This window comes from Rhinoraja longicauda, chromosome 13, assembly GCF_053455715.1.
Source record: "Rhinoraja longicauda isolate Sanriku21f chromosome 13, sRhiLon1.1, whole genome shotgun sequence".
Taxonomy (NCBI): domain Eukaryota; kingdom Metazoa; phylum Chordata; class Chondrichthyes; order Rajiformes; family Arhynchobatidae; genus Rhinoraja; species Rhinoraja longicauda.
In genome coordinates, this window is record NC_135965.1 from 23230259 (window position 1) to 23243101 (window position 12843).

Genomic DNA, 12843 nt, shown 5'->3' on the forward strand with positions numbered 1-12843 from the left:
TCTTCAGCTTCTCTGCATTTAGCATCAAAACTTCCTTATCCTTTTTAATTGCTCATCAGATCACTTGCACTTGGGTGAGGTGCCATCTGTTCTCTGAGATCGAAGTGAAACGACAGATTGCTGAAACCACATTTATCATCACATTGTAAAGCAGCTCCTATCAGCTATCTTTGGAATTGAAAAATACTCTCATAAAATATTCAATTTTTTTAATATTCAGATGTGTGTGAATATTCCCAGGCCATGGAATTCCTGGCACTTCTGCCTGTTACTACATAAACGTGTTGGATGTGGCTTTTCCTTGTAGGTGGGAGAGCTAATAATAGTTAACATCAGAGCAATAGGTGCAAGCTCTTGCAAACACGCTGCATTCTGGTTCCTTCCCGTGTGAATTATGTTGTTACCCAGTGAAAAGCCATTTGCATCTCCACTTTTTCCAACCACGTGCTGACTCCATCAACTTCCCGTGAATTTTAGGTCAACCTCATTATTTTCAAGACTCCCTTCCAACTGGGCATTCACATGATATTGGTATTCATATTGATATTGGTATTGATATTGGTTTATTATTGTCATGTGTGTCAAGATCCAGTGAAAAGCTTGTGTTTGTGTGCTATTCAGTCAAATCATACCATGCATGAGTATACTCAAGCCATACATGTTCAACAGGTAGTGCAAAGAGCAAAGTGCCAGAGTGCAGAATACAGTGTTGGAGTATTATAGTGTGATAATTACAGAGGCAAATTAAGTCAGCTGGACGATCAGGACACACCCGAGCTTTATGAGAGGACTGTTCAGTAATCTGATAATAGAGGAGAAGAAGCTGTTCCGGAGCCTGGTGGTAGGCACTTTCAAGCTTTTATATTTTCTTCCCGACAGTAGAGGGGAGAAGGGGTCACCTGTTCCTATCAGAGTGGTTGGTGTTTACCATGGGGCTAGGACAGACCTCACTCACTCTGCTCACCAACCCTGCCTACCTACACCCTCTGGTGAGAACTCCACCCTCTCTGAATTTTTAGTTTAGAGATACAGCATGCAAACAGGACCTTCGGCCCACCGAGTCCATGCCGACCAATGCTCACCGGTACACTAGTTCTATCCTACACACTAGGGGCAATTTACAGAAGTCAATTAACCTATAATCCCGCATGTCTTTGGGATGTGGGAGTAAACTGGAGCACCCGGGGGGAACCCACGCAATCACAGGGAGAACGTACAATCTCCGTACAAACTCCATATGGTCAGGGTGGTGCAAGCCAGCCTACCTGACCAACCACGAGTGGCTGTGCCATTGGAATCCTTGTTCCCTGGCCCTAGAACCATCTACATCAGGAACTGTGACACAACTGCATTGTGGTAGCACCTTCAGCAAGACTCCAGAGATGTTACAACTACAAATAGAGAATAGGATCCCTGCTCTCCAGTCAAGAGCCTCTGGCCTTTCCCAGCTGAAAGTTCCATTACCTTTGTTTCCTCATTCACACTGGGCTTTGCTGCAATATGTTCACTTTGGACTGTCGCCAGCAGGCTCGATAGCAAAGCGCTGCCAGATGGCAGAATGTGATGGACTAGTAGTGATAACAGAACTATCTGGACATCCCTCCAGAGATAGGCCATTAAACTGACTGCATTGAAATGACTATTTGTATTAGCTATATGGGGAGAAGTTGATGGCCAGAGGAAAAGGCAGACCAGAGGATTCCAAAGATAGGAGGAGGCGAGTAATGAATATTGAGTGACAGTTCATATTCCACGCAATGTGGAAGGAAGTTACGCAGACTGTCAAGTCTATGGTGACATGAGTATTCACTGCAATCCCATTCCCCCACATTATTCCCCATGACATGTTCCCTCTCAGATGCCCATCAATTCTCCTACTGATTCTCAAGCTACTCATCTACTCTGGGTGAAATTGATGGGCCGAGTGGCCTAATTCGGCTCCTATACTTACGACTTTATGAACTTATGAAACTAACGTACCAGCACGATTACGGTATGTGGGGTGAAACCAGAGCACAGTGGGAGGGTCCATGCTGTCACAGAAAGAAGTTGGGACCAGAAACGTGGCAATTCTTTGTACTACCTCGGTGAAGTCTACTATACTTATCTATGATTGTGCTTATCTAGAGTAGGATTTTTGTATGCAAAAGAAAGAATTTCACTTTTCCTTGCCACATGTGACAATAAAGTATCTTTAAATCATTAAAGCTACAAAGTGAGAGAATGGCAAGATGCTAAAGTCAATAAACAAAGAGGAAATAACTCATCATATAGCAAAATAATTTAATCAAACCTCAACAAATCTGCATGACGTCTTTGAGGATGTGAGAATGAGAGATGATTGAGGGGCACCCGTTGATGTAAGTGCATTTGGATTTTCCAAAAGGCACAGAGAAGGTGCCATATGGGAGACTGGTGTCTGAATTAAGAATGCAAGGTATTGACAGATCTGTGTTAGCATGGATTTAAAATTGGTTGTCACTAGAAAACAGAGAGTTGGAATGAATGGCACCTTTTTAGGTTGGAGGGGTGTAGTTTTTAGAGTAATCCAGGGGTCACTTCATGGCCTTCATTATCCACATTAATGAACAAAATGTAAGCTTTGCCGATGACACAGAAACAGTGGAAGAGCAAGTTGTGTCGAGGAATTTGTGATTCCACAACAGGATGGAGATAGATTGAGTGATTGGGTGAAAACCTGGCAGATGAAGCGTTTGGTTTTGCACTTTGGTATGTGTCATAGAGTCACGGACTGCTTCTGAGCTCTATGTTCTGCATAATAAGTTATCCAAATGAGAATGATATCTACGTATCTTTAGACTTTATACTTTAGAGATACAGCGCGGAAACAGGTCATTCAGCCCAACGAGTCTGTGCCGACCAGCGAACGCCCCGTACACTTGCACCATCTTACACACTAGGGACAATTTACAATTTTACTGAAGCCAATTGACCAACAAACCTGTAAATCTTTGCAGTGTGGCAGGAAATTGGAGCACCTGGAGAAAACCCACGCAGTCACAGGAGGAAAGTACAAACTCTGTAAAGACAGCACATGTATTCAAATTCGAACCCTCGTCTCTGGCGCTGTGTGGCAGCAACTCTACCGCTGCGCCACTGTGCCATCCCTCTCAATCTCCACAATGTTGGGTAGCACAGTGGCACAGAGGTAGAGTTGCAGCCTTACAGCTCCAGAGACCTGGCTTCAATCCTGACTATGGGTTGCTGTCTGTATGGAGTTTGCACATTCTCCCTGTGACCACGTGGGTTTCCTTCGGGTGCTCCGCTTTCCTCCCACATCCAAAAGACTTGCAAGTTTGTAGTTACTTGGCCCTCTGTCAATTGCGCCTCGTGTGTAGGGAGTGGATGAGTACGTGGGATAATATTCAACTCGTGGGAATGGGTGATCGATGGTAGGCACGGACTTAATGAGCCGAAGGACCTGTTTCTATGCTGTATCTCTAAAACTAAAACCAAGTTCTTGGAGGGAGAGCTAAGGGAGATTCTTCGTAGTCTTGAGTGCTCTCCTTGCAATTCACAGCTATCTGAATGGCATTGAGTTACTGACAAAGTTTTGGCTTCCTCCTCCCTGCACTAGGTCAGTGTGATCCTGACACTGATGGTGCCTTACTACGCCATCGACACTGAATCGCCGCTGATGGAGATGTTTGTGCTTCACGGGTTTCACACGGCCAAGTACATCGTGGCTATCGGATCAGTGGCGGGCTTGACGGTCAGTCTGCTGGGTTCCCTCTTCCCGATGCCGAGGATAATTTACGCAATGGCTGACGATGGTCTACTCTTCAGGTTGGTGTCTTTCAGTCTTCTTGGGGCATGCTTTTTTTGTCCAAGAATGTGTAACCAAGAAAGTGGTTTGGAAATGTCTCCCAGATAGGGATGCCATGTAGATATATTGTCTGTATGGAGTTTGTACGTTCTCCCTGTGACCCCAAGCGTTTTCCCCAGGTGCTCCAGTTTCTTCCCATACTCCAAAGATGTGCAAGTTTGTAGGTTAATTGACTTTGGTGAAAAAAATTGTAAGCTTTCTCTAATGTGTAGGTAGTGTTAGTGTACGGGGAACATTGATCGGCATGGACTCAAAAGGCCGAAGGGCCCATTTCCGCGGTGTATCTCTAAACTAAACTCAACTAAAGTAAGATACAAGGAACTGCAGATGCTGGAATCTTAGACAACAGACAATAGGTGCAGGAGTAGGCCATTCAGCCCTTCGAGCCAGCACCGCCATTCAATGCGATCATGGCTGATCACTCTCAATCAGTACCCCGTTCCTGCCTTCTCCCCATACCCCTCACTCTGCTATCCTTAAGAGCTCTATCCAGCTCTCTCTTGAAAGCATCCAACGAACTGGCCTCCACTGCCTTCTGAGGCAGAGAATTCCACACCTTCACCACTCTGTGACTGAAAAAGTTCTTCCTCATCTCCGTTCTAAATGGCCTACCGCTTATTCTTAAACTGTGGCCCCTTGTTCTGGACTCCCCCAACATTGGGAACATGTTTCCTGTCTCTAATGTGTCCAATCCCCTAATTATCTTATATGTTTCAATAAGATCCCCCCTCATCCTTCTAAATTCCAGTGTATACAAGCCTAATTGCTCCAGCCTTTCAACATACAACAGTCCCGCCATTCCGGGAATCAACCTAGTGAACCTACGCTGCACGCCCTCAATAGCAAGAATATCCTTCCTCAAATTTGGAGACCAAAACTGCACACAGTACTCCAGGTGCGGTCTCACCAGGGCCCGGTACAACTGTAGAAGGACCTCTTTGCTCCTATACTCAACTCCTCTTGTTACGAAGGCCAACATTCCATTGGCTTTCTTCACTGCCTGCTGTACCTGCATGCTTCCTTTCAGTGACTGATGCACTAAGACACCCAGATCTCATTGAACATCCCCTCTTCCTTACTTGACACCATTCAGATAATAATCTGCCTTTCTATTCTTACTTCCAAAGTGAATAACCTCACACTTATCTACATTAAACTGCATCTGCCATGTATCCGCCCACTCACACAACCTGTCCAAGTCACCCTGCAGCCTTATTGCATCTTCCTCACAATTCACACTACACCCCAGCTTAGTATCATCTGCAAATTTGCTAATGGTACTTTTAATCCCTTCATCTAAGTCATTAATGTATATCGTAAATAGCTGGGGTCCCAGCACCGAACCTTGCGGTACCCCACTGGTCACTGCCTGCCATTCAGAAAGGGACCCATTTATCCCCACTCTTTGCTTTCTGTCTGTCAACCAATTTTCTATCCATGTCAGTACCCTACCCCCAATACCATGTGCTCTAATTTTGCCCACTAATCTCCTATGTGGGACCTTGTCGAAGGCTTTCTGAAAGTCGAGGTACACCACATCCACTGACTCTCCCCTGTCAATTTTCCTAGTTACATCCTCAAAAAATTCCAGTAGATTTGTCAAACATGATTTCCCCTTCGTAAATCCATGCCGACTCGGAATGATCCTGTTACCGCTATCCAAATGCTCAGCAATTTCGTCTTTTATAATTGACTCCAGCATCTTCCCCACCACTGATCTCAGACTAACTGGTCTATAATTACCCGTTTTCTCTCTCCCTCCTTTCTTAAAAAGTGGGATAACATTTGCTATCCTTCAATCCACAGGAACTGATCCTGAATCTATAGAACATTGAAAAATGATCTCCAATGCTTCCACTATTTCTAGAGCCACCTCCTTAAGTACCCTGGGATGCAGAACATCAGGCCCTGGGGATTTATCAACCTTCAGTCCCATCAGTCTACCCAAAACCATTTCCTGCCATAGAACTTAAATATATGGAGTAACTCAAGGGGGCAGGCAGCATCTCTGGAGGACATGGATAGGTGATGTTTTGGGAAGGGTCTCAACCTGAAACATTGCTTATCCATGTCCTCCAGAGATAGACACAAAATACTGGAGTAACTCAGCGAGCAACATCTCTGGAGAGAAGGAATGGGTGACTTTTCAAGACCCTTTTTCTGATAGTCATCGGAGAAGGAGACCAGAGATTTGGAAGGGTAAGGTGTGAAAACGACAGATCAGAGCAGATGTTAATCAAGGAAATAGACAATAGATAATAGACAATAGGTGCAGGAGGAGGCCATTTGGCCCTTCGAGCCAGCACCGCCATTCAATGTGATCATGGCTGATCATTCTCAATCAGTACCCCGTTCCTGCCTTCTAGAATGGGTTATTGTTAAGAATTGAAGGAAGTTCTTTTAGGAAGGAGATGAGGAGAAATTTCTTTAGTCAGAGGGTGGTGAATTTGTGAAATTCTTTGATGGGCCGAAATATCTACTGAATTCTTCACAGAAGTCAGTGGATATGTTTAAGGCATAGATAGATAGATTATGGGGAGAAGGCAGGAGAATGGGGTTAGGAGAGAGAGATGGATCAGCCATGATTGAATGGTGGAGTAGACATGATGGGCCGAATGGCCTAATTCTATTCCTATTCCATATGACTTAATGATTGTTAGTTGAGGGGACGATGACTACGAGGTGTACAATCAGTATAATGAAACAATTAATTAATTAATCCAGAGATGTTACCCGACCCATTGAGTTACACCAGCACTTTGTATCCTATCTAGGAATGACGAGTGAGCCACCAACTCTTTATGACCCTTCCATCAGTACATTTGCAATCTCACAGTGCCAGAGGTTATGTCCCAAGCAAACCCACTGGATCCAAAGTTCCACCAGCATGTGAGAGTTTGGCAGAAGATCCAGAGATCTTCCAGCTGATGGGAACCCCTGGAGCACGGTGGGGCCAGTGACCATGCCACTTGGGCATGTTTTAAATGGCCGCAGCAGAACCCATCCGTTTTTCTCAAAGAGTGTTGAGAGATTCGCTTGAAAGATTCAACAGGGGTGGTGAGATTAGATATTGCGACACATTTGGACAGCCCCAGTATAGTCAACGGGTGAGTGACTTTTGCTATGTTTAGTTAAGAGATACAGCATGGAAACAGGCCCTTCGGCCCACCGAGTCCATGCCGACCATCGATCACTCTTTCACACTGGGTTCTATGTTATCCCACTTTCGCATCCACTCTCTACACACTAGAGACAATTTACAGAGGCCAATTAACCTACAAACCCGCATGTTTTGGGGATGTGGGAGGAAATCAACGCCCAGAGGAAACCAACGCGGTCGGGGTGAGGATGTGCAAACTCCACACAGGCAGTGCCCGAGGTCAGGATTGAACCGGATCTCTGGCTTTGTGAGGCAGCCGCATTTACCTTTTCTGCTGGGATTTTGAACCCCTGTGACATCTCGCGGAAAAACCTTACAGCCAAGAGGGCAAAGTCATCGGGATGAAACTTTATAATATTGTCAAAAAACCATGAACAAGTTATCCACCTGTCGTAAGCAGCAGTCAGTGGGACAGGGTGGCACAAGGCAGACTCTCACGGCAGTGCACACATCCACTGCTCTAATAATGGGTCGCTGCTGTGACTTTTACCCCCTCAATGATAATGATCTTGTCCAGAGGGGTGTATGAACATCTGTCAAGTTGAAGACACAACATTTTGACGGGATCCTTGGGGTGGCACGGTGGCACAGCAGTAGAATTGTCTTACTCTGTGTAGGATGGACTAATGTAAGGGTGATCGCTGGTCGGCGCGGACTCGGTGGGCCAAAGGGCCTGTTTCCACGCTGTATCTCCAACCTAAACTAAATTTAAAATCTACCCCACCCCCTGCAAAACTTCATCTCTCGTGCACGGCCTGGATGGTGGGATCCCCAATGGTAGATGCCACTCGTAAGGGATAAATGCAGAGTTTTATACCCAGGGAGTGGAATCAAAAACAAGAGGACAGGTTTAATGTGAGAGAAGCAAGATTTAATATGAATCCATAGGGTAGCTTTTTCACTCAGAGGGTGCTGGGTATATGGAACAACCTGCCAGAGGAGGTAGTTGAGGCAGGTACTCTAACAACATTTAGAAGGTATTTGGATGTACGTGGAAAGATAAGGTCCAGAGGGATATGGGCGGAAGGGTCTGTTTCCATGCTGTTTGACTCGATGACTCTGTGCCTCTATAACTCGATGAATCAATGACACTATGACTGAAAATCTAAGACTCTAAGACTCTTTGACTATGACACCATGACTATGACTTTTCTATGACTCAATGACTTGATGACTCTATGACTCCATGACTATGAGCAGTCTGCAGCCTTGTCCTTTGTAATTCTGTGACCGTGTCGTTATCCAGGTTTTTAGCTCACATCAGTGCTTACACGGAGACGCCGGTTGTGGCCTGCATCGTTTCGGGCTTCCTGGCGGGGCTGCTGTCCTTGCTGGTCAGCCTGCGGGACCTGATTGAGATGATGTCCATCGGGACACTGCTGGCCTACACCCTGGTGTCGGTGTGCGTCCTGCTACTGCGCTACCAGCCCGAGAGTGACATCGATGGCTTCGTCAAGTTCCTGTCGGAGGAAGGCACCAAGAAGAAGGAGGGGGTTCTGGCCGAGTGCGAGAAGGAGGCCGCCTCTCCGGTCAGCGAGGGCGAGGACTACTCCGGCCTGGACAAGAACACGTGCGGGGCCAAGAACCTGCCCTCACTGGGGGACAACGAGATGCTGATCGGGAAAGCAGACAAGTCAAGTTACGGCGTGAGCCACCCCAACTACGGCACGGTGGACATGAGCTCGGGCATTGAGGCAGACAGTTCGGAGAACATCTATTTAATAAAGCTGAAGAAGCTGATCGGACCTCGCTACTACACCATGAGGATCCGCCTGGGGCTGCCTGGCAAGATGGACCGTCCCACCATCGTCACCGGCCGTACCGTCACCACCTGCGTGCTGCTGCTCTTCATCCTCTGCTTTGTCTTCTGCTCCTTCGTGATCTTCGGCGAGGAGTACGTCTATGAGCAGTGCTGGTGGGCCATCCTCCTGGTCATCCTCATGTTGCTGCTGATCTGCTCCCTGGTCTTTGTCATCCTGCAGCAGCCCGAGAACCCCAAGAAGCTGCCGTACATGGCTCCCTGCGTCCCATTCGTGCCCGCCTTCGCCGTGTTGGTCAACATGTATCTCATGCTGAAGCTCTCCACCATCACATGGATCCGCTTTGCCGTCTGGTGCTTTGTGGGTAAGTGCATCGCTGGCTCAAAGACAATAGAATATAGAGCACAGGACATGGAATATGGAACATAGACAATAGAATATAGAACACAGGACATGGAATATGGAGCATAGACAATAGAATATAGAACACAGGACATGGAATATGGAACATAGACAATAGAATATAGAACACAGGACATGGAATATGGAACATAGACAATAGAATATAGAACACAGAACATGGAATATGGAACATAGACAATAGAATATAGAACATGAAACACAGACAATAGAACATAGAATGGAACTGTACAGCACAAGAAAAGGCCCTGCGGCCCACAATGTCTGTGCCGAACATGATGCCAAGACCAACCCTTATCTGCCTGCACGTGATCCACATCCCTCCATTCCCTGCATCAAGAGTCCAGACCTGAAGCGTCATCCATCCTTTTACTCCAGTGATGCTGCTTAACCCACTGAGTTACTCCAGCACTTTGTGTCCATCTATCTGTCTAAGCGCCTCTTAAACACCACTATTGTTTCTGCCCCCACACCCAACCCGAGCAGCGCATTCCAGGCACCCAGTACCCTCTGTGTAAAAAAACTTGCCCCACACATCTCCTTTAAACTTTGCCCCTCTCACACAGAGCATAGAACATAGAACAGTACAACACAGGAACAGGCTGTGCAGAACCTGATGCCAAGACCAATGAACTGGCAACATTTCTGGTTGGGACCCTTCTTCAGATTGACGGGAATAGAAACATAGACATAGAAACATAGAAAATAGGTGCAGGAGTAGGCCATTCGGCCCCTCCTGCACCTAGGAGGAAGAAAGCTGGAAAAATGAGGTGGGGGCAGGTCAAAGCCAGGCAAGTGATAGGTGGATGCAGGTAAGGGAAGCTTTAATGGCAGATGGATGGAGTAAGTGACAAAGGCTGGCGGCAAAAAGGAGACAAAAGGGTGTCAAATAAGGAGAGAAGGAGTGAAATGTAAAGCTGGAGGAAGAGATGTGGGTGGAAGGGTCTAGGGAGGAGGGAAAAGAGCAGGGGTAAAAAGGAAATGGGGAACTTGGAGTAGGGAGGGGTGAATCATCAGCAGAAGGAGAAGGAGCAGGAGAAAGGAATAGGATATCGGGGTAGTGGAAGAGAAATGTATGCACCAGAAGGGAGAGGTGATAAGCGGGGGGGGGGGGGGTCGGTGGTCGGGAGCTTTCTTGAAATTGGAGAATTCATTGCTTATACTGTTGGATTTCGGGCTACCCAAGTGGAATATGAGATGCTGCTCTATTCAGGTGTTTTGGGCCTGGCTAAGAACGTTAAGGGATTAAATGTTTAATTGGTTATGGATTAGGAGAGCAGGAGGAAACCACTGCACTGCCATTCAAAAAGGTTATGGCTGGTTGGATTTTAAACTGCTCTCCACATTTCTGTCCAGCCATTTTAACTGTCAGCCTTTCCATCAATAATCTATCCACTTCCACCGTAAAAATATTTGGGATGTAGAAGCAAGAAACTGCAGATGCTGGTTTAGAAAAAAGACACAAAGTGCTGAAGTTATTCAGGCAAGATGATCTTCAGTCTGAAGAAAGGTTCCAGACCTGAAATGTCACCTATCCATGTTCTCCAGAGATGCTGCATGATCCGCTGAGTTACTCCAGCACTTTGTGTTTTTCTTTAACATTCAGAGTCTCTTAATATTCAGAATATTAAGAGGAAGATAACAGCTTTTAACTGTACTTTGGCACACATGACAGTAATAAACTAAACTTAAAGAAGAGTTCCAAATACCCTGAGGGGTAAAATTGCCACACCTGGATACCCCTTATTTAAACAGTGACACATACCGTGTACAAATATTATTATTTACAGCTGTTATCTAAATTCCACTGTACAAAGAACTTCACTATGTTGGAAACATGGTGAGAATGTCTACACTGTAAGTTCCCATATAGAACAATGTGATCATGGGCTGATAATCTTAGCAATAAGTTGCATATTCAGGCAATGGCAACTGCACATTGTCAGATGTTGTCTGGGGAGTAGGTTGTGTGTTCCCAACAGGGCAAGTAGGGCTTCAGCTGCATTGTGGGGAGAAGGGCCTGTTCTGTACCATACTGTTTTATGTTATACTAGGCGGGTGTGCATCCATTGGGTGCAAATCACTGCTGTAGCCAGTCCTGCGGGCTCGGCTGAGGGAGGGGGGGGGGTGGTAAGGGGGGGTTGAGGTGAGATGGAGTGGGTGAGTGGGTGAGGGAGGGGGGGTTGGGGGGGATAAAGGGCCTGTCCCAGTTACGCGATTTTTTAAGGCGACTGCCTGCGACTGTCAAAGTCGTAGCAGATCGCCGAAATTTTCTTTTACCCTACGACAATGACCACGACAATGCCGAGTCAGGTCGATACAAGTTACTTTTTTTGTGAAACTAGTACCTGGCTAAGAGATTACACCGTCTTCGGAAACATCGCAAAATTCCCGACTTGGGAATTAGCTGCCCGTCAAACTGTCGTCTCCAATCTACCTGTCAAATGTCCTGACAGTAAATAAATTGGTTAAACAAAACTATCTTCTGGTATCTTCAAATGCCTTTTCTTAATTTAATATTACGTGCTTCTAAATGCATCTGCGACCATCTAGCAAACCTGGGGACAGCGTGCGACAGCGCCCGCAATAAGCTACGATACCTGGCGACAAGGGGCCACAGTTTAAGAATAAGGGGTAGGCCATTTAGAACGGAGATGAGGAAGAACTTTTTCAGTCAGAGTGGTGAAGGTGTGGAATTCTCTGCCTCAGAAGGCAGTGAAGGCCAGTTCGTTGGATGCTTTCAAGAGAGAGCTGGATAGAGCTCGTAAGGATAGCGGAGTGAGAGGGTATGGGGAGAAGGCAGGAACGGGGTACTGATTGAGAGTGATCAGCCATGATCGCATTGAATGGCGGTGCTGGCTCGAAGGGCTGAATGGCCTACTCTTGCACCTATTGTCTATTGTCTATTGACAAGCCAGCCGTCGCCGAGAAATTTCTATCTGGAAAATGTTTCTGCGACGCACAGAAATCCACTACGATTCATTGAAGACTCCTCACGATCATGCCTGCGACACCCCGGCGAACGTTCGGCGACAGCCTAGTCGCCGGCAGTGACCTTAAAATTGCTTAAGTGGGACAGGCCCTTAAGGGGGGTTGAGGAGGGATGGAGTGGGTGATGGGGGGGAGGGGAGGATGAGGGTGAGTTGGGGGAATAAGGGGGGTTGAAGGTGAATGGAATCAGGGAGTGGGTGAGTGGGGGGGAAGGGGGGAGCGGGAGTGGGAGGGGGGAGTGGGGGGGAGGGGGGTGATGGACCATTCAGGAGAGGTTTGGGATGGAACCGTTGGGTGGAAAGCTCTCCTTACCCTACCGATCCATGGACCCATTGCTGGGCGGTGAGTGTCCTCTGGGGCCGTGCCAGGCCCAGCAACCCTACCGATCCGTGCCCTCATTGGCGGGCGGGGAGTGTCCCCTGGGGCCGTGCCGGGCCTAGCAACCCTACCGATCCGTGCACCCATTGGCGGGCGGGGAGCATCCCCTGGGGCCGTGGGCGGGCGAGGGGAGACAGGGGAAAGCCACTGACCTCAGCCCCATTTCTCCTGCGTGCATCTCCTGGGGACTGGGTAACCCTCCCGCAAGTGACGATCCTGCGGGGCATGCCAGGACCGGCGCCGGTCCTCCCACGTCCTCTCAGGGGAGAGGGGGGGAAAGGGGGAAC

The 12843-nt window shown here is 47.3% G+C and overlaps 1 protein-coding gene across 5 annotated transcripts in view; it reads left to right on the forward strand.

Moving 5' to 3' along the window:
• The window catches only part of slc7a14a (solute carrier family 7 member 14a), a 67078-nt gene that overhangs the window by 43956 nt on the left and 10279 nt on the right, over positions 1-12843 (forward strand). For all 5 annotated transcript variants that reach the window (XM_078410570.1, XM_078410567.1, XM_078410569.1 and 2 more), the window contains 2 exons: positions 3599-3807; positions 8254-9131. In XM_078410570.1, the coding sequence (XP_078266696.1) occupies positions 3599-3807; positions 8254-9131 (1087 nt within the window). The remainder of the gene's footprint in view (positions 1-3598; positions 3808-8253; positions 9132-12843) is intronic.